At 38.9% G+C, this 17,483-nt stretch overlaps 3 protein-coding genes and 2 non-coding genes across 5 annotated transcripts; 2 read left to right on the plus strand and 3 right to left on the minus strand.

The window, feature by feature from the left end:
- Positions 1-1,645: 1,645 nt before the first annotated feature.
- tlcd1 (TLC domain containing 1) lies at positions 1,646-6,376 on the plus strand. The gene is made up of 4 exons (XM_030783369.1): positions 1,646-1,851; positions 3,312-3,394; positions 5,567-5,649; positions 5,993-6,376. Exons 1-4 carry the CDS (start codon positions 1,646-1,648, stop codon positions 6,374-6,376), a joined length of 756 nt encoding a protein of 251 aa, XP_030639229.1.
- Positions 6,377-8,096: 1,720 nt separating this feature from the next.
- On the minus strand, positions 8,097-11,179 carry rpl23a (ribosomal protein L23a). Its single transcript, XM_030782296.1, has 5 exons — positions 11,131-11,179; positions 9,931-10,111; positions 9,300-9,476; positions 8,995-9,064; positions 8,097-8,161 (listed from the first exon to the last, which is right to left on the minus strand). Exons 1-5 carry the CDS (start codon positions 11,153-11,155, stop codon positions 8,147-8,149), a joined length of 468 nt encoding a protein of 155 aa, XP_030638156.1. The 5' UTR covers positions 11,156-11,179; the 3' UTR covers positions 8,097-8,146.
- LOC115819886 (small nucleolar RNA SNORD42) lies at positions 8,233-8,298 on the minus strand. Its single transcript, XR_004025557.1, has one exon. It is a non-coding gene; the product is annotated as a small nucleolar RNA SNORD42 (small nucleolar RNA).
- Positions 10,264-10,333, minus strand: LOC115819887 (small nucleolar RNA Z17). Its single transcript, XR_004025558.1, has one exon. It is a non-coding gene; the product is annotated as a small nucleolar RNA Z17 (small nucleolar RNA).
- A 992-nt stretch (positions 11,180-12,171) lies between the features above and the next one.
- rab34b (RAB34, member RAS oncogene family b) lies at positions 12,172-15,816 on the plus strand. The gene is made up of 10 exons (XM_030782349.1): positions 12,172-12,225; positions 12,527-12,618; positions 12,813-12,878; positions 13,249-13,350; positions 13,657-13,721; positions 13,888-13,939; positions 14,125-14,206; positions 14,294-14,384; positions 15,236-15,343; positions 15,752-15,816. The coding sequence occupies exons 1-10, from the start codon at positions 12,172-12,174 to the stop codon at positions 15,814-15,816; spliced, it is 777 nt and encodes a 258-aa protein (XP_030638209.1).
- Positions 15,817-17,483: the final 1,667 nt, after the last annotated feature.

Here is a 17,483-nt window from a genome sequence, read left to right on the forward strand (position 1 = left end):
ACCTAATGGGGGTCTGGACTTGTCTGTCTAAAGCCATTACTCATAGAATAGAGTCCATACCATGCAGCAAGCCTCTAAATTTAGACAGTTTCTTTATTTAGTGTGAGGGGTTCAATTGCTGCTTCCTCCTGCCACTAGAGGGTGGTGTAGTCTCTATGTTTTGTTTTTTGTTAATGTTTATGCATCTTCCCTGCGTTGAGTAGTTATGGTTTGCACATGTGTGTTGTTTATTTTGTGTATTTAAGTCCTGCCTTTTTTGTTAAGTCTTGACTCTAAACTCAAGATAAAGCCTCTATAAGTCTATGAAAACCTCAGTAAAGTCTGCTTTGTTTCTGGACTTTGAGTTTTGATGTATTGTCTGCATTTTGGTCCACCTTGTCAACCTGTTGTAGTAGAGTTTTCATCAGCATGACCCAGGCTAAGTTCATAAGTGGGGACCTGACCCCTGTAACTGTTTAAGGCCAGTAGACATAACATAACAATTTATTAATTATATTTTTTTCCAGTGTTGGCACAGTTTTATAAATTTTTGTAATATAGTTTTTCATAAAAAATAGTCTTGAAGTTATTTCTGTAAATACACAAGGGTTTGTTGAAAACAGAGGAATTGTTTTTATGGGTGTGTGCCAGGCTACCTTAGATAAGACATGCAGTCCATAGTCAAGGAAGTGGGCTTTACAGTGAGTGTTGCTAGGATACAGCACAGCATGTGCAATCGCAGACACTGGTGACACATCTAAAATCTGACACAAAGTTGGTCATAAGTCAGTAAATACTTTGCAATCTTCTATTTGTAGACAACAAAATTCATTTTTATTTTGAGAATTCTCTATGTAACAGTATAAAAACAATAGTTGTTATGGTGATGAGCATCATTCATGTATCTGGGGGAAATGGATACAAAAGTACAGCAAGTTAAGCTATCCTACTGGGATTACGGCTACCCAGGGAGACAAACATGAAACTGGATGATTTTGCTGAGGAATAACCAGTAAGGATGTAAGTCTTTGAGGGAATAACACTTTCATTCTCTGAGCTCATTCTCTGCCCTTCTCTCTCTGTCTGCCTCTTTCTCTTTCTCTCACAGACACAAAAATACATAGCCTTTGTGTTTTGTTTTCAGGGAGCACAGACCACAAATACTTTAAAATGTTGTGTAGGTAATCACTGTTCCCATTATCACTCCCAGTCACAACTGAGTTGAGTAACATTTAGTCACTCGCTGCAATTAGCAATACACCCATTAGCAATATCTTTGGTAGTGGATGTAAAGAGAGCTGAACTCTGGTGTAAGCCACCTCCCTAATGGACACATTCTCATGAACTCATACTTCTTTAACCAATCACCATTCTGCAAACAGGTATGGTGAAAAAGACCACACCTCAACACAAGCAGCAGCGTGCCACAGAGAAAGCAAAGCCGGGACAAAAGTAGACAGATGTGGGTGTGAGTAGGTGCTCCTGCAGAAGAAAACGAAAGGAACTGCGGAAAGCGATAGAGACACACACATAAACAAAAAGAGAGTGACACGGGGAGAGAAAAGGGAGGAGACAGTGAGGGTGAGAAAGTGAGAGAGGAGAGATAGTAAAAAAAAGAAAAAGAGAGGGAAGAAAAGAGAAAAAAAGAAGAAAAACAGAGGAAAAGATGGAAAGCTGGCTGATGGTGCTCCGGCAGCGTCCAATCCTGTATGTAGCTGTCTTCTCCCTGGTCTTCAGAGTGATCCACCGGCTGCTACAGTACCTTCCCAGACCCACTGCGGTGGACCGGCATCCCTGGAGGACATGGAAGTGGAAGAACCTCTCAGTGTCACTGGTACACTCCCTACTGACTGGAACTTGGGCCATTGCTTGGTCAGTGATATTTAACCCTCACATTACTTTTGCTAAAACATTTGTGAAAATGAACTATTGATTTTGCAGAACATACACAATAGCAAGAGTGCATTGTAACTTGATAGGACAGAAAGAGAGAGCTGGAATATTTACAAATCAAGTATCTTGTGTTTGGTGAGTAAGCAGTTTTTAATATTTAGTAAGTAAACATTTTCCAATATTGTGATTTTAAAATGTCACATGACAAAAAGTAGCACAAGAAGTAAGGTTTAACTGTTTCTAAAAGTTGACAGTTAAAAGATTTGCTGACACTTGTGGAAGAACAGAATTGTATATACCGTTAGCTAAATGCTTGCAGTGGAAATCACATGTCTGTCCACATGTAAAACTCAGCTCTGTTCTGTATGGAGGAACATGTGAGGGCCACCTTTGGCAACTAAGGGAAAAATCATGTGCATTCGCAAATTAATTTCCCCCCTTTTTCTTTCTCAGAGCAACACATCAAAACGTAAAAAAGGCTTTCGTGTTTGAGATTTTTCCATTTCAAACCAGTTGTTTCAGTCAGAAGGGGAGTGGGTCTTATCTAAATCTTATCTGACTTATTTGCTGCTCACGTTGACTTTTACTCAGTGACGTGACTTACAATGTTGCATAAAAGTTAGTAAATCTCAACTATCTAAACTTCTGTTTTTTAAATCTAAAGAAAGACATACGGCGGTTTGTTCACTGAGTTTTAAAGTGGTAAACTAAAACTCATTTTCATACCAATGTGCGGTGATGTCGAAATTCACTTAGTCTGTATTTACACCAGTGTTGTGATCCTTTTATGGGAACAGGAAAAACCCGCCAGACGGATGGTTTGGAGTTGTTAAAGTGAGAAGTGTGTGTGGGTGTGTATGCATTTGAGGGAAAGAGATAGAGAAAGAGAGGGAGAGAGAGCTATTGAAAGTGGGTGATTGCATTTTTTGTGACACTTAATTCCAAAGTTTTAGATATTTCACTTGGGTTAGAGGAGGCTGCTGAGAGACTTTCTCTCTTTAGTTTACCTGAACATATTATGTATTAAGTCTTCAAATATTTTCTTTATACCCAGCTCTGTCTTGGTACATTCCTCTTTCACAAACCTAATTATACAACGTATTTAAACCTCTTGCTATATTACCTTCAAATGTAATAACAGACGCAAACATCTCTGTGCCATGTTCCATATTGTAAAATATGCATATATATTGTGATTACACATGACAGTTTTTAGAAAGCCATCATGTTTAGTTTTGCCACCTTTTCCACAATGGGCTAGTCTCTGATTCAACAGTCCTTCTTAACCGTGATCCATATCCCTGCAAGTACCGCACTCATTTGACCCCTCTTCCCTCTCACCTGATCACATTGTGAACTGTCTTGTGTTACTGTGGTGTTTTTAACGCGTCTCTCCGTGTATTGTCATACAGACACTTCTCTCTGTGTTTCCCCCTCAGTGTGGTCCAGTATCCAGTGATGGTGCATGAGATGTACTCCACTTTCACTCCTCTCTCATACCTTCTCGTCATCGTCTCCTCAGGTTAGTACAAAAATAAATAAATAAACTCCTCTCTTTCTCAGGGTCAGAGGTCAAAGCCTCTTCTGACAGTTGGCTGATGTGCGCTCGCGGCCGACTTGAATGTTTTTGTCTCGAGTGTTCATTCCATAGTCACATTTTTTTAGTTTTATCTAAGTGAGCCACTGCGCGTTCAGTATGCTTCACTGTCTACTGATCAAGAATAACTATGTGACTTGTGTAGTGTTCCAGGCTGGAGATAAAACATTGTTCTTGCCACACAGGTCTTCATGATCACTAGGTACTGAAACTAACAATTACTGACAACTGAAAATTTGTGACACCCTAACACCAATTTATACAGACATCTCTGCAAGAGTAGTGGCTGGAGATTGTAGAGTTTGTATTCATGGCAAGAGCTGTAAATAAGGGAATATGAAATATATAGACAGATTTGAGAGCTTTATTTACACATTTGTGCATCTGAATTCTTATTTACATTCATTCCCTGCACCTGCTGTGAGCACAGTAAACAAGGCACAATTTACAGTACAATATGATGCAATATACAATAGAACGGACAGAGGAGCATTCAAATGCAGCTGAGTTGCAGGTACAGAATGTACTGGAACTGTTGTGTGTTTTGATACAGACCACAAAGAGTAGACACAGCTTTAATCTGGGTGGCTGGGGTCTTGTACTATAGAATGGGCACTTTTGTAGCAGTAGATGGTGGATGAGGTTTTAAGTCCAGTCTTAAATCAGGTCTTAAAATTTTGTAGGCAGATCTTGACCCTCCTCTGCAAAGCCTTCCTGTCCTATCTCGTAGTGTTGCCACTCCAGGCACTAATATCATCGGTCAGGATACTTTCTGTTTGCTACAGTAAAAGTTCAATGCTGCTTTCTGTGACATGGATTACGGATAATCAGAGATTTGCATTACTGATGGAGGCTGGTCTATTTAAAATGGAATTTAGATCAGGATGCTCATTCATTCCAGAACCTGGAAGTACTGTAGACCTTTCTTTTCAGAGTGACCTTACAGTTGTGGGTCTAAGATAAAGTCCACCTGAAGCAGCAAACACCCAATGAACACATCTTTGCCTTTCAGACATTTTATAACCATCTGTTTTCTACCTGTGAGGAAACAAATGCAGACCTGTACCCCCCCCCCCCCCCCACACACACACACATGTACACGCATAGCCCAGACATCCATATATTCATCATCAGCATTGATCAACTTCAAACAATCTTTTTTTTTTTATCTGACTGTTTTACAACCATGTTACTCTTCTCTTTGTTTAGAAAAGATATGTTTTGTTCACTATTCTGTGCAGTGAAAGAGAGTCTTTGCATCAGTGTGCTCTCCATGGACTGAAATATGAGATCATTCATAGGGGAGTCTCAGAGGCTGGGCTGTGACACAGAGAGATGTGAGAGTGTTTGGCATTGTTGCCAGAGTGATTAGTTTATTGTGAGGTTTCACTCTTCCCGTAAGAACCGATTTATGAGAGGCTGTCCCCAGCATTGTCCTTGTCTAAAGTCATTTTCATATTCTTACTGTTTTCAAAACCTACTTACATGTATGTCCACTTGCTTTACGTTGTTGATGATCTAAGTACAGAGAAATAATGCAAATACTAGAGTATGATATGATAGGCCCCCACATGCAGTAAAATGATAGTATTTTTAGCTTTGAGGGGGAAAAAAGACACCACAGGAATCATCTTTTGCAGGGCTCCTCAAATCTGATCCTGGATGTCTCAAGTTCTGGAGGTTTTACGTAAACCAAAACTAGGGACCTAGTGACTATAGAATGCAGACACCTACTTCTAATTTACAAATCAGCCTCTTTTTTCAAATGAGAACAAATCCAGCAGGACTGTAGATATCCAGGACAGAATTAGACTACAGTAACACACGACTGTGTTGCAGTTAAAGAGTGATAAACCAAGTAAAGAAGCTAGTGAAAATCAAAGCTTTTTGGAAAGCCCTTTGATTAATATTAATCTTTCCATTGTGCCTGTTTAACCTTAACCTGGGAATAAACATTTATATGTTTATAGTAAAATAAATGAATCAGGACAAGTTTAAAATACAGTTTATGCAATGAAGTGTTGTAGGAAACAAAAATTGCATGTTTCATATAAATATGATCTATCAAAGTCAACTAACATGATATTCCTCTTACAGGGTACTTCATCCAGGATGCGGGTGACATCATCCTCAGTGGATTTGTCAGAGAATCATGGGAATTTCTGCTTCATCATGTTTTAGTGAGTGTTCTTATAGTGCCCAGTTCGAGTTCAAATCTAGTAATGATCAGCACAGCAGAACATGTGTCAGAGAGTGTAATCTTTGTATGCATTATCTTTCTCCGTATTCATCATCTTTTACTTGTAACAGTGTCAACCATGAGATGGTTGATAAAACAGCAACAGGACAAACAGCTGTGATATTGTGAACTCCACTGTAGATTCAGCTATTGACTGATTAGTGCTTTTATGTAGGAATATAGAACAATATCTGTTAGAATACAATGTACAGGTAAGAGGATATGCAAAATTCTGAAACTGTATATAAAGAAATATATTAATTAATAACATATTTGTTCCGCAGGTGATTTGGTGTTTCATGTATGCTTTGCTCACGAGTCACTATGTGGCAGGGGCAGTGGTGGCACTCTTCGTCGAGGTGAACAGCGTATTTCTACACACACGGTTACTGCTAAAACTGGCTGACGTAGCCTCAAATTCTAGCATCTTTGTCATCAACAAACTGCTGAACGTCGTAACTTACGTAACCTTTCGCTTGGGAGCACAGTTTTTCATCACTTGGTACATCATACAGAATTACTCTTGGTTGGACCACGCTCTGTACTTTTTAGTGACGATGATTCTTATGAACATTATGATCCTCATCTATTTCTATAGACTTCTGCGAGCTGACTTCTTCAGCAAGCATAGCAGACAAAATGGCATGCATAAACTTGTCAAGGATTAACACCATACTGATTGGCAACCTTGCAAAGTTTCTGACCGGAATTTGTAGGCACGATTGACAGTGTGTGTGTGTGTGTGTGAGAGAGAGAGAGAGAGAGAGAGTATATGTATGTATGTATTTGTGGGTGGGGGCCGAGAATACAACTGAGCTCAAACGTGTTCTGGAGTGTAAGGAAAACCGAACGAACTTTTATTAAACTAAAGGGTTTGTTAATACGAGACGTGCTGCTTGTTTTTTTTTTTTTTTTGTCAAATAAATGTTAAATGTGTTTACATGATTTTTCTCTCCAGTTTGTCAGTTTAAGAGAGATTGCCATATGAAGTATGCAAGACGCTGACATGGGGAAGAGCTGTAATTTGTTTGACGTGTTTAACATACCTAGGCCAATAAGATCACTAGGGAGGAGGGTTTATTGTTGCCGCTCCAGTTTCTCTTTGAATTACTGGTTTTTGGGGTTCCCGTGAATAGCACATCTCTCTTACAACCACAGAAGTACAAAACTACAGTATCAGAAAGTCTTATCTGTTCCAAGCCAGCACTAACGCACCAGTCCCAAGTCCTCGATGCCCCCTACTGGACATCAGCTGAACATTCTTTGAGAAGAATTTTAATGACACCAGTTCATACAAAACCATTAGTAACACATGAGAACAGTAGTTTATGAAATTCACTGCATCTTTGATCTCCTCAAAGACACACTACACAGACCTTTAAAAGGTGGTGTATACAAACACAGATATGACCTGACATCTTTTCTGCAATACTGCAAATTTGCTGCATCTCAAAAGCTATACCGATCAATAGTTATTGGAGGCTGTAAACTAATGTATGTATGTATGTATATATAACAGTGCCAAAACAGTGTCTGCATGTCTGCAAATTGTGCAGCAGTGCCAGTATTTTATTGACACCAACCACAGTCCAAAAATGTAATTTCTTCCATGTCCTCTAGGATAAAAAAAAAAGTCTGAAGACACTGAGTAAGGCAGTAGTTTGGTCCTCTTTTAAAACTGTGCATCTCTTCACAGATATACTTTATTCTGGAGAAAAAACCCAATAGGTAGTCCTTCATGCCTATCAGTGGGCATATAAGTTAAGCAAAAATTACTTAAACAATTCAGAACCTTTAAATTATCAGATACCTAGTCATCCTGTATTTTCCAACCGAGGTACTTCAAGAACTCGACATTAATTGTCCAGTACAGGCCATGCGATTCAGAAAACACGCTAGTGTTTTAAAATGCCTTTTGAATTATTTAGCAAATCACCCTGCATTTTCTAACCAGTGATGACAGTGAGGGCAATCTCCACTGGTCATTCTGGCACATTTTCTGTTTCAGAACTGCACCTCATGCAGACAGACTTAAAGAATGAAACCAAATCTAAGTGATATCCAGAAAAATTAACTTTGTGGATAAACCTAATGACTGTTATTTACCTAATGTTAATCCATGCTGTAGGTTGTATCATCTATCCACCATGTGTTTTAAAAGGACAGTCTTCACGGTATGGATTTCACATTTCACTTTTGCCACAGGAAAATGTAAAAAAAAAAAAAAAACTGCATTAAGCACTACTATCAGGTTATGATGGACTACTGGCTCTTCCATTTTTATTATGACAAGAATATTCTTATGAAGACCTCATAACATTTGATCTTTTTCAAAGACTCTCGATACTTAGATAATCCAGAGACCTAATCAATAAAGACAGCACCATTCAGGAGTTTTTACAAACATTTATTCTTCTGTACATCTTGCCAAGAGCAGTTTAGATGATGCCAATCTGTAGAAAAAAAGGAGAAACAGCATTAAGACAGAGTAACGATTTTATCAAATATTTACAATAATTATGCCTGGCATCAGTGGTTCCTTTGAATGCGTCACATTTCATCAGACACAAACAGTTTGCATCATTTGCACAGACAACTGCATCTAAAATTTTTTAAAGATCATGGTGTGGAAAATTGTTCCGTTTCAAACCTGTCATTTCAAAACTGTTATTTCAATGAAATGAACGGCCTCCTTTCATAAATCATTTCTTATTTAGTAGTTCTATCTGCTGCACTGAACATTAAGGCAAAACCATATAGTGATGCTTTACACTGCTGTGGCCTTGCATATGACATGTTAATATACTGCATGTGTGCAGCTGGGAAAATAATTAAATAAATAATCATTTTTAAAAAAGCTCTGGATTATACAATTTAAGATACAATATATGACTACACTCTGGATTACATAATTTACAAAGAAAAAACTCTTTTTGAACTATAAAGGTGCTGTAAGCAGAATTGTGAGTATATCGGAACAGTTAAACTGACATTAATCTCCAGATTGGTTTTGCAAATGCTGATTAACCCTTGCTGAGGATCCTGAAAAGGCTGGCAAAGGAGAATCCCAAAAGTCAAATTTAATCTACACCTCTCATTTATGTCCTGTAATCTATCCTCTAGTCTTTTCAAGGAATGAATAATTTCATAAAAACTATAAAATTCCCAGTATCCTGTATTTCATAAGTAATGGTCAAACCCTGGATTTACCACAGACTGTTTTGTCTACCAGAACCTACTTGATATTGATCATAAAAATACATCAAATGGAACACACTGCTCTTACCTTGTTTGCAACATCCAACGCATCATAATCTGGCGCAAGACGAACGTATGCCTTTTTCTCACCGTCGGGCCTAAAGAGAAAAGCAAAAGCTTAATCAGCCATGCGTATATCGTCCATCCTGAGAAAACTCAAGAAAGAAAACCAGCTTCAGTTCCGATGAACATCAGTGGTTCCTTTGAAAACATCACATCTCAGAGTTATCAACTGATTTACATCATCTCACAGGAACTGAAGGTTCTACCCAGACATGACGAACAGAAATGCTTGTTAAGCTTTATGTTAAAAGCCAGAGCCGGAGAAAATACCTGATCAGTGTGTTGACTTTGGCCACATCGATGTCATACAGTTTCTTGACTGCGTGTTTGATCTGGTGCTTGTTGGCCTTGACATCGACGATGAACACCAGGGTGTTGTTGTCCTCAATCTTCTTCATGGCTGACTCAGTGGTCAGAGGGAACTTGATGATGGCATAGTGGTCCAGCCTAGTGGTGTCAAACAGACATTAATATGGAGTCAATCTCCCCACCCTTCTCACACAGGAAAACTGTACGTCACCAATGAACAGAATGCTGAAATGTCAACAAAAATAAGGCAGCATATCTGACAATGATATGAAAAGATTCATGAGTTAAATAATAGGGAAAAATATTGTTTCCAAAGCAATTCCCACAACACAAATCAACAAACTAAACGCATTTTCAGCCAATACTAACAATTAAGGCCTTAACAGTTTCTGGATCAGCACTGAGACACCACATTTGGTTTGCATGTCTGTACTGTTTTGGTACAGGACAGCCAAGCAAACTAAAATACTGAAGCTGCACACATACTATCCCTTGTGAGCATCTACCTTGAACACCCTACATAAGAAATATCATCGGCCCACCACTGACCCTTAGAGGGCAAGTTATCACACAGTACAGCTGAAGGACTTACTTGTTCCGGCGTGGAGCGCTCTTTCTGGGGTACTTGGGCTGCCTCCTCAGACGGAGAGTTTTCGGCCTACGGAAGGTTGGGGAGGTCCTCACCTTCTTCTTCCTGAGGCTGTGGACACCCTTCAACACAGCTTTCTTGGCTTTAAGGGCCTTAGACTTGGCCTCAGTCTTGGGTTGGACAGCTGTGAGGGGGCAGATTCGAAAGATTAAGATTCAACAAAATGAAGACATCCACCATCAAGCAGCCATTTTAAGATGAGTAAATTCACTCAGTCAGGTGATTTGAACTTGTTAGTAAGGAATTGTTAGAAACAGTGTTTCACTTTTAACTAGAGGTGCATCAGTAATATAGTTGAAATCATAGCATATCATGCTTTGATCGCTATATAATCATCACATGCACCATCAACATTGACAAACTACATAACAGATATTGTTTCGCCGCCGGTTAATTATGTGCCCAAATGCATCTATTGATACAATGTGATGAGTACGAACACAAGTTCTCAATATTGGACAAAACGTTTGAAATTACAATGAGCGCTTGGTGAACGACTCTGACACACTAGCTTCATCAACCCTTCTTACACTTCATTAGAAGGCGTCACAGCCGGTAGCTTAGGGGCTGCTTGCTAATCAATGACTTCAAATAACTTGCCACTAAACGTTTAACTAATCATCTATGGTTAGATTAGTATTGCAATACTATTAAAGTTGCGCCATGAATATAGATAATTTGATCATTATAAGTAACTTTGTTCAGCGCACACTGTTAAACTCGGAGGCTATTAGCTGCTACAGTACTTCACGTGGGTTTAACAGCTAACTCACTGGATAACACGCTACCAATGTAAAACACAAACTGGATCGGAACGGTACATTCAGCAGTACAATATATCCAAATTACCTTTAATACAACAATTCCAGGCAACGATCACTGACAAGAGCCTTCACATGTTAAGAAAACGTGGCAATACCTATGACAAATAGGCCTTGCACATGAGCTACCTATCTGCCGAAGACATTATATACCGACCGTGACTTTCTGAACGTCTGAAACATACATTACAGATAGTTTTTCAGCCACTGGCATTACTCCGAAGCGACCCAAACAACCACAGTAGCCTTAAATAGCTTATCGAACGCAAGAACATTTAAAATAACATATTAAACACGAGAAAAATCACCAATACTAACGGACCTTCCTTCTTCGCCTTCGGAGCCATGTTAGGAAAGGAAGATTCAACGGGGTTTCCGAAAGTTTATTGCACGGGCCGATACGCCAAATCTGTATCGCGAGACATAATAGTGCCTCACGGTATTTGTAGTTCATGGTTGATCTGTTGTATTTACCAGCACATGCCACAGGGGGTGCTATTATCTTTAAATATGAACCCGGAGACATCCCCTGAAGTTTGTCTGAACTGACGGGCTTGTATTGAAACGGATTTGAAATATTAATGAGTTGAAGAATTGACTTAAAATGAAATGACGCTGGAATGATCAAATAGGATGTGTTGACTTTACTTCAACGGAGCCACGAGTCTGCTGCCAAATGGTTCGCAGTTTCCTTGCAAGTTCTTGCTGTCGATAAACCTTAGGTATGCAACTTGGTTTAATTGTTGGATATTCTTATCCTATGTTTTAGTTATTTTAATGGTCCCGTTTTCAGCTGACATTTTTGAAGCATCAGTCGTGAAGTAATGTAACTTTACATGCTGTTCCATTGTTGTGCCGTTTTTTCGTCTTCGTATAAAAAAATAGGAAATAAATTCAACACTGGTAGTTACTGAGAAATTCAGAACCATGGATCTCTTAAACATTTAAAAGTGAACTGCTTACCAATGGGGCTTTTATATAATTACGTGGTCATATAAATACACAATACGCGAAAAGCATACAAAGTCTTCCTGACAACCATTATGGTACGTATGCAACTATGGTAACGTCTCTCCTAGTGTCAATAAATGCTCAAAACAGCATATGTTGTGACAATAATCAACTGTTGGGCACCTATATGTATTTTTTTTTACTGGTAGGATTTCTCCTCTTAAAGCTTTTTACCTATTTTGGCCAAACAAATATGAATCAGGTCAGAGGGTATGCTGTAGTGTGTGTGGAAAATTGTATATGTCTCTGTCATGTTTAATATTTCTTCATTTGCAGTTTCTTAGTTCCACAGCACGCAACGTATGCGCGTGTCTTGGTGTTTGTCCCTGTCTGTTGTTCAAACACTCCAGCAATGAGCGCACTGCCACCTGTGCGAAGAGACAGAGTGATCTGTGAACTTCCCCTGGTAACGTTCTCTTTTTCTTTCCCTTCTCTCTGACAGTGGCTCGCTCAGTATCAGCACTTATTTTCCACACTCATACACTTCTGGCTTTTGACACATGAAACCTTAGTGTTCCAGTGTTTGCTACAGGCTATTCTCAGAATGTTTCTAACAAGTCTCATTGTTTGACTGTTCAACATATTGCAGCCAAGATGGTTTAATGTCTGTGTCCTTGTTGGTAGCAAAAATTCCTTACTGCAGTTTTAGAGCATATTTTCATTCTAATTAGTTGTATTGTAAATAATCATCTTTGTGATTCCTTCAGTACTTCACAAAAAATGCTGCCCTGCACACCAAAGATGGATTCCACCCTACAGTGACAGCAGCTTGTCAGGAGCAGAGGGCTGGTCCAGTTGAGTGAGTTTCAGCTTCTTTCTCATTCTCTCTCTGATGTCAGTTCTCATATGTGGAGTGACATGACTACTGAGTCATTGTCTTAGTTGACATTTTAAATTGAAACAATTGAAGACATGTAACATGGGTGCAATGTGTGGTGCCAGTCTGTCTTGGTGTATGAGAGAAGTGACTCTGTCTTGTGCATGTGCTTACAGGTTTAATGTTGCAAAGGTGATAGTTGTTGGTGATGTGGCAGTTGGGAAAACCTGTTTAATTAATAGGTAAGCAGTTTTGAAATCATTGAAATAGCCATGATAGAATGTCATATTGATCAAAGAAATGGAGAACAATTTCTGAGAAATGTTAGTCAGCATTAATTTGATGGTGATCCTCAGTATTTAGTCCTCCAAAAAAAGTACATTTCTACATATGACATGCATTCACTAAAGGTTTCAGTGAGAAATCCACATAAAGCAACACACTGATCATTTGTCAGAAGCATTTCTATAAATTTCCATAATTATTTATTTTTTTTTTTTACAAATACAGAGAAAACGAGAATAAAAAGGTTCTATCACATGATCAGTGTGATGTGTAAATACATAAACCAGCTCTTGAAAGTAGGCATTACCTGATTATCTGGTGCTCTAGGTTCTGCAGAGATGCCTTTGATAAAAACTATAAGGCCACCATCGGTGTGGACTTTGAGATGGAGAGATTTGAAGTCTTAGGAGTGCCATTCAGTTTGCAGCTGTGAGTCAGGCTCTTTCATCCCATTCATTGCTTACATTTTTCCCCCAGATTTGATTTAACACAGTTATTTAGAGATCTAAACAAACAACTAAAATAGCTAAAAACATGTTAATGCTCAGTCATGGTTATTAATGATAAGCAAGCAGTTAATCACTGTGACTCTATTCGTGAATTAACAGAGTATTTCTTTGAATACATTGGACGCCTCAAACTGCACTTTAGCTGTTAAAATGCTGGAACTTTCCCTGTTAGTTAACCTCTTTGCCGTATAGATTGAGTATGAAATAAAAAGGTTTTGTACTGTAGGTGGGACACCGCAGGTCAGGAGAGGTTTAAATGCGTTGCCTCCACTTACTACAGAGGAGCTCAAGGTAAATAATAAATGTGTTGTCTGGTTGTACCCTTCTTCTTTCTGAAATGAGGACATATTTATATAATCCAAATTGTACTCTCTTTTTTAAGGACATAGAGAAGTGTAATGTTCAAACTATATTATTTTAAAGCCTTTCAATAATTTTTCATTTTATTATATTGCAGCCATCATAATTGTGTTTGACTTGAGTGACTATGACTCTCTAGATCATGCAAGGTAAGACATAGAGGTCAAATACAAAGTCATCAAAAATGTTTGACCTTTTATCCTAGCAATAATAATAATAATAACAACAGTAATTATTATTATTTTAGGGGCAAACTTAAATTTCACTCAGTGACTGTTTTTTTATCAATCTTAAAAATCACATTAGAGGGTGTGCTCGGTTTTCTGTTTCACAGACAGTGGCTTGAGGACGCCATGACAGACAATGATCCCTCAAGTGTGTTGCTCTTCCTTGTGGGGACCAAGAAAGACCTGAGTGTGAGCAGACCCCTAAACTATGTGTTTTAATGTTAAATAGTAACCCAGTAACCCATGTTCATGAACTCTCTCTTTGTTCCCTGTCAGTATCCAGCCCAGCTGGCCCAGATGGAGGAGGAGGCCATAAAGTTATCTGAGGAAATCAAAGCGGAGTACTGGGCTGTCTCTGCTCTGTCAGGTACCATAGAGCAATTACACATGACTCCACTTCTTTCCAAGCTCTAATGATATTAAGACCCATTTAATGATTGGCTCAGACTTTGACTGTCTACTGACAGGCCAGGGTTCTGAGGTCAGGGGTCGTGACCTGGTCTCATCTGAAACCAGTCATGTGTAATAAGACCTGATGTAACCCTATGAATTCATTTGTACTAACTTATTCCTGAGATACCCGTGATCCTGACTCCTCCTGCCCTGTGGACCGATCCATCCTGGAGTTATCATCTTTCATCCCCCTGTCAGCCTCCTGTCAGCATCGCCATCCCCTTTGTTCATGCTCCAATTTACTTTCAATTGTAACTGCCCACGTCGTCGGCAGCTATTGCACACCTGTCTGGCCAAGGAGGGGTCTCCTCTCTCTGTGGCCCTTCTCAAGATCTCTCCCATTTTCCCATTTCCCTTTTGGGTTTTTGGGGAGTTTTTTCTTGCCCGCCATGAGGATTAAGTCAGGGGGTGCCGTCCTGTCTTGATTTGACTGTTGTGGCCTGTAAAGCCCTTTGAGACTGTAAAAAGTGATATTGGGCTCTAAATAAACTTGAAACTTGAAACTTGAAAGAGCATCAAGTCCTCCTGAAGGAGCTAAACTGTATGTTGTCAGTGCTAATTATCTAATTAAGATAGTGCATGTAGGTTTAAAAACATAAAAAGAAAACAGTAATGTTTTAAAAAGGAGTTTTTTTTTAATGCCGTTTGGTATTTGTGTCTAGGTTTAGGAATGAGACAGGAATGCATAGTGTGAAAAATGTGATATCCAGCAGCAAACTGCAGAGCATTTTGTATGAATGGCTGTCTGTGTCCTCTCATCTGTAGGGGAGGGCATCAGAGAGTTTTTCCTCCGGGTTGCTTCGTTGACCTTTGAGGCAACTGTGTTAGCAGAGCTGGAAAAGAGTAACTCTCGGCGTGTTGGTGACATCGTCAGTGAGTGCATTTAAGTGGATATGTGCTCTAATGTGTGTGTAGCTGGTTCACATTTCAGTAACAAAGTTCCTGAAATGAAAGATTTGCGAAATATACCATCTGCAATGATGTATTCCAGTTGAATGTAGTCTGTTCTGTGTGTCAGTTTTATTCACACCTTGCACTTTTGATTTCATCACAAGCAAATGCAATTTTGTAAAATTAAATAGATCTAATCTTGTCATTTGATTTTGATTATCTTTACAGTGTGTGCATAGTACTTTCTTTTTTACTTTTAGACTTGTATTTGGGCAACTTCTGTCTTTACCACTGAGTATTCCAGTTCTACACACCTGCACTAACTTAATTTACTAAGCACAATGATACTGTCTCCTGCAATGACCACCATGCCTGTTTGTTTTCCCACAGGGATCTCTAGTACCCCCAACAACAAACTGGCAGCATCTAAGAAGAGAAATTCTAACTGCTGCTAACGGTCCATTAGGATTGATCTGTCAGTTAAGGGCATTGACAGAGGATATCACCTTGCACCAAATTCAAAGGAACAGACTTAACTGAAATTTGTTTATGAGCTATCATAAGGCATCATGGGTGATTTTACTCATAGGCTCTCCTGATAACAGTTCTAAATTAGATTTTTTGGGGGTTTTTTTGTGGATCCAGTAGTGTTGCTGATGTTCTAAATGGCAAGGTACAGCCTAAAAATAGCCAAACAGAGGATCAAAAGGTTACAGAGAAAGTCCTCACAGGGAGAGTTAGACTTACTCACCCATGATGACCATGATTGTCTAAAGAGGAAAGGTACCGGCTAACTTCACTGAGGCAACACATCCACAAAAAGACATGAAAGTAAATGGTAGAAAATTCCAGTCTAATTTTGCCGAGGGTAATAAGGTTCGTAAAAGTTCGTAAGGTTCATTAACTTTGTGCTTATGTGGTTGTGCTCTGAAACAGGGGGCGCTATTTTGGACGTAAACAACAGCCAGAGACCCAACAGCATGCAAAAAAGTGTGATTTCATGTTTACTCGTCTAGTTAAGAGAAGTAGGCACTTGGGAATAGTAATTAGGTAATGTCATTTTATTGTCCAGTTAGTAGTTTTCTGACAATATGTTCGCTGCCATAGTTATGCAGAGTCAGAACCTTTAATAGCCAGAATATTTTTTGAATCCAGAGTACATGTAATATTAATTATTTTATTGTAAAATATAGGTAATTGTGGAATAGCAGTGGTCTGGCTTTTGCTTTGTATTTAAATATTTCATTCACCAGCAACTTTGGATGCAAAAATTACACCTGAATATAATTTAATCAAATTTAGAGATTACTGAAGCCCAGTGCGGATACTCATGCAGTGACGCTCATTAAATATAAATCTCATCAGATTCACCTAGTTTTAATTACTGCACTGAAACGCAAAGTAGAAAAATTTGTGGAATTTCTTGTTTCAGACCTGGTCACGCTCATGTCTTGCAGAAGAGGTAACATTTACTCTGTCTTTAAATACCCTCAGGGGTATTTTTCATGTGGAGGTTTCTTAACTGGTTTCCTTGTTCTTTGCATTATAATTGCATCATGGGTCTCTGTTGCTAATATGATTCATGCGGCAGTGCCCAAGACCACGTGCACTGCGATAGTCATTGCGACATTAGATTCCCACACTGAGCAGAATAGATGAATTGTTTTTCTCGTGAGTGGAAGAAAAGTCTCATTCAGACTGAAGACCAATCAAATTATAGCGAAAACAAGAAACATTCATGTGCACAATATCATAGCCTGTTCTGAGGTGGTCTCTCTGAAAGTCTGATAATGAAGCATGGCAATCCTAGGATGAGCCATATTATTACCAAAAGTATATTAGTATATGGATGCCAGATTGCTAACGTTGGTGGACTGATTTATGGTTCATGCTGTATTTATTTATTTGTTTGTTTGTTTATGGCAAATTTAGGGACAGGCTGAGCACAATTACAACTCCTGTGATTTCCAGACCCTGTGATCCACATGATCTTTCTAAACCAGCAATGGAAAATCTCAATCTCACATTTAGAGTTATTAATAGTTCTTTGTTGTTTTTTTTTAGTTCAGTGAAAACTGATGAGGGACATTTTCCAATGGATATTGAGAAGCTGAGCTAACTG

The sequence above is a fragment of the Chanos chanos genome, chromosome 8, assembly GCF_902362185.1.
Source record: "Chanos chanos chromosome 8, fChaCha1.1, whole genome shotgun sequence".
Lineage (NCBI taxonomy): Eukaryota > Metazoa > Chordata > Actinopteri > Gonorynchiformes > Chanidae > Chanos > Chanos chanos.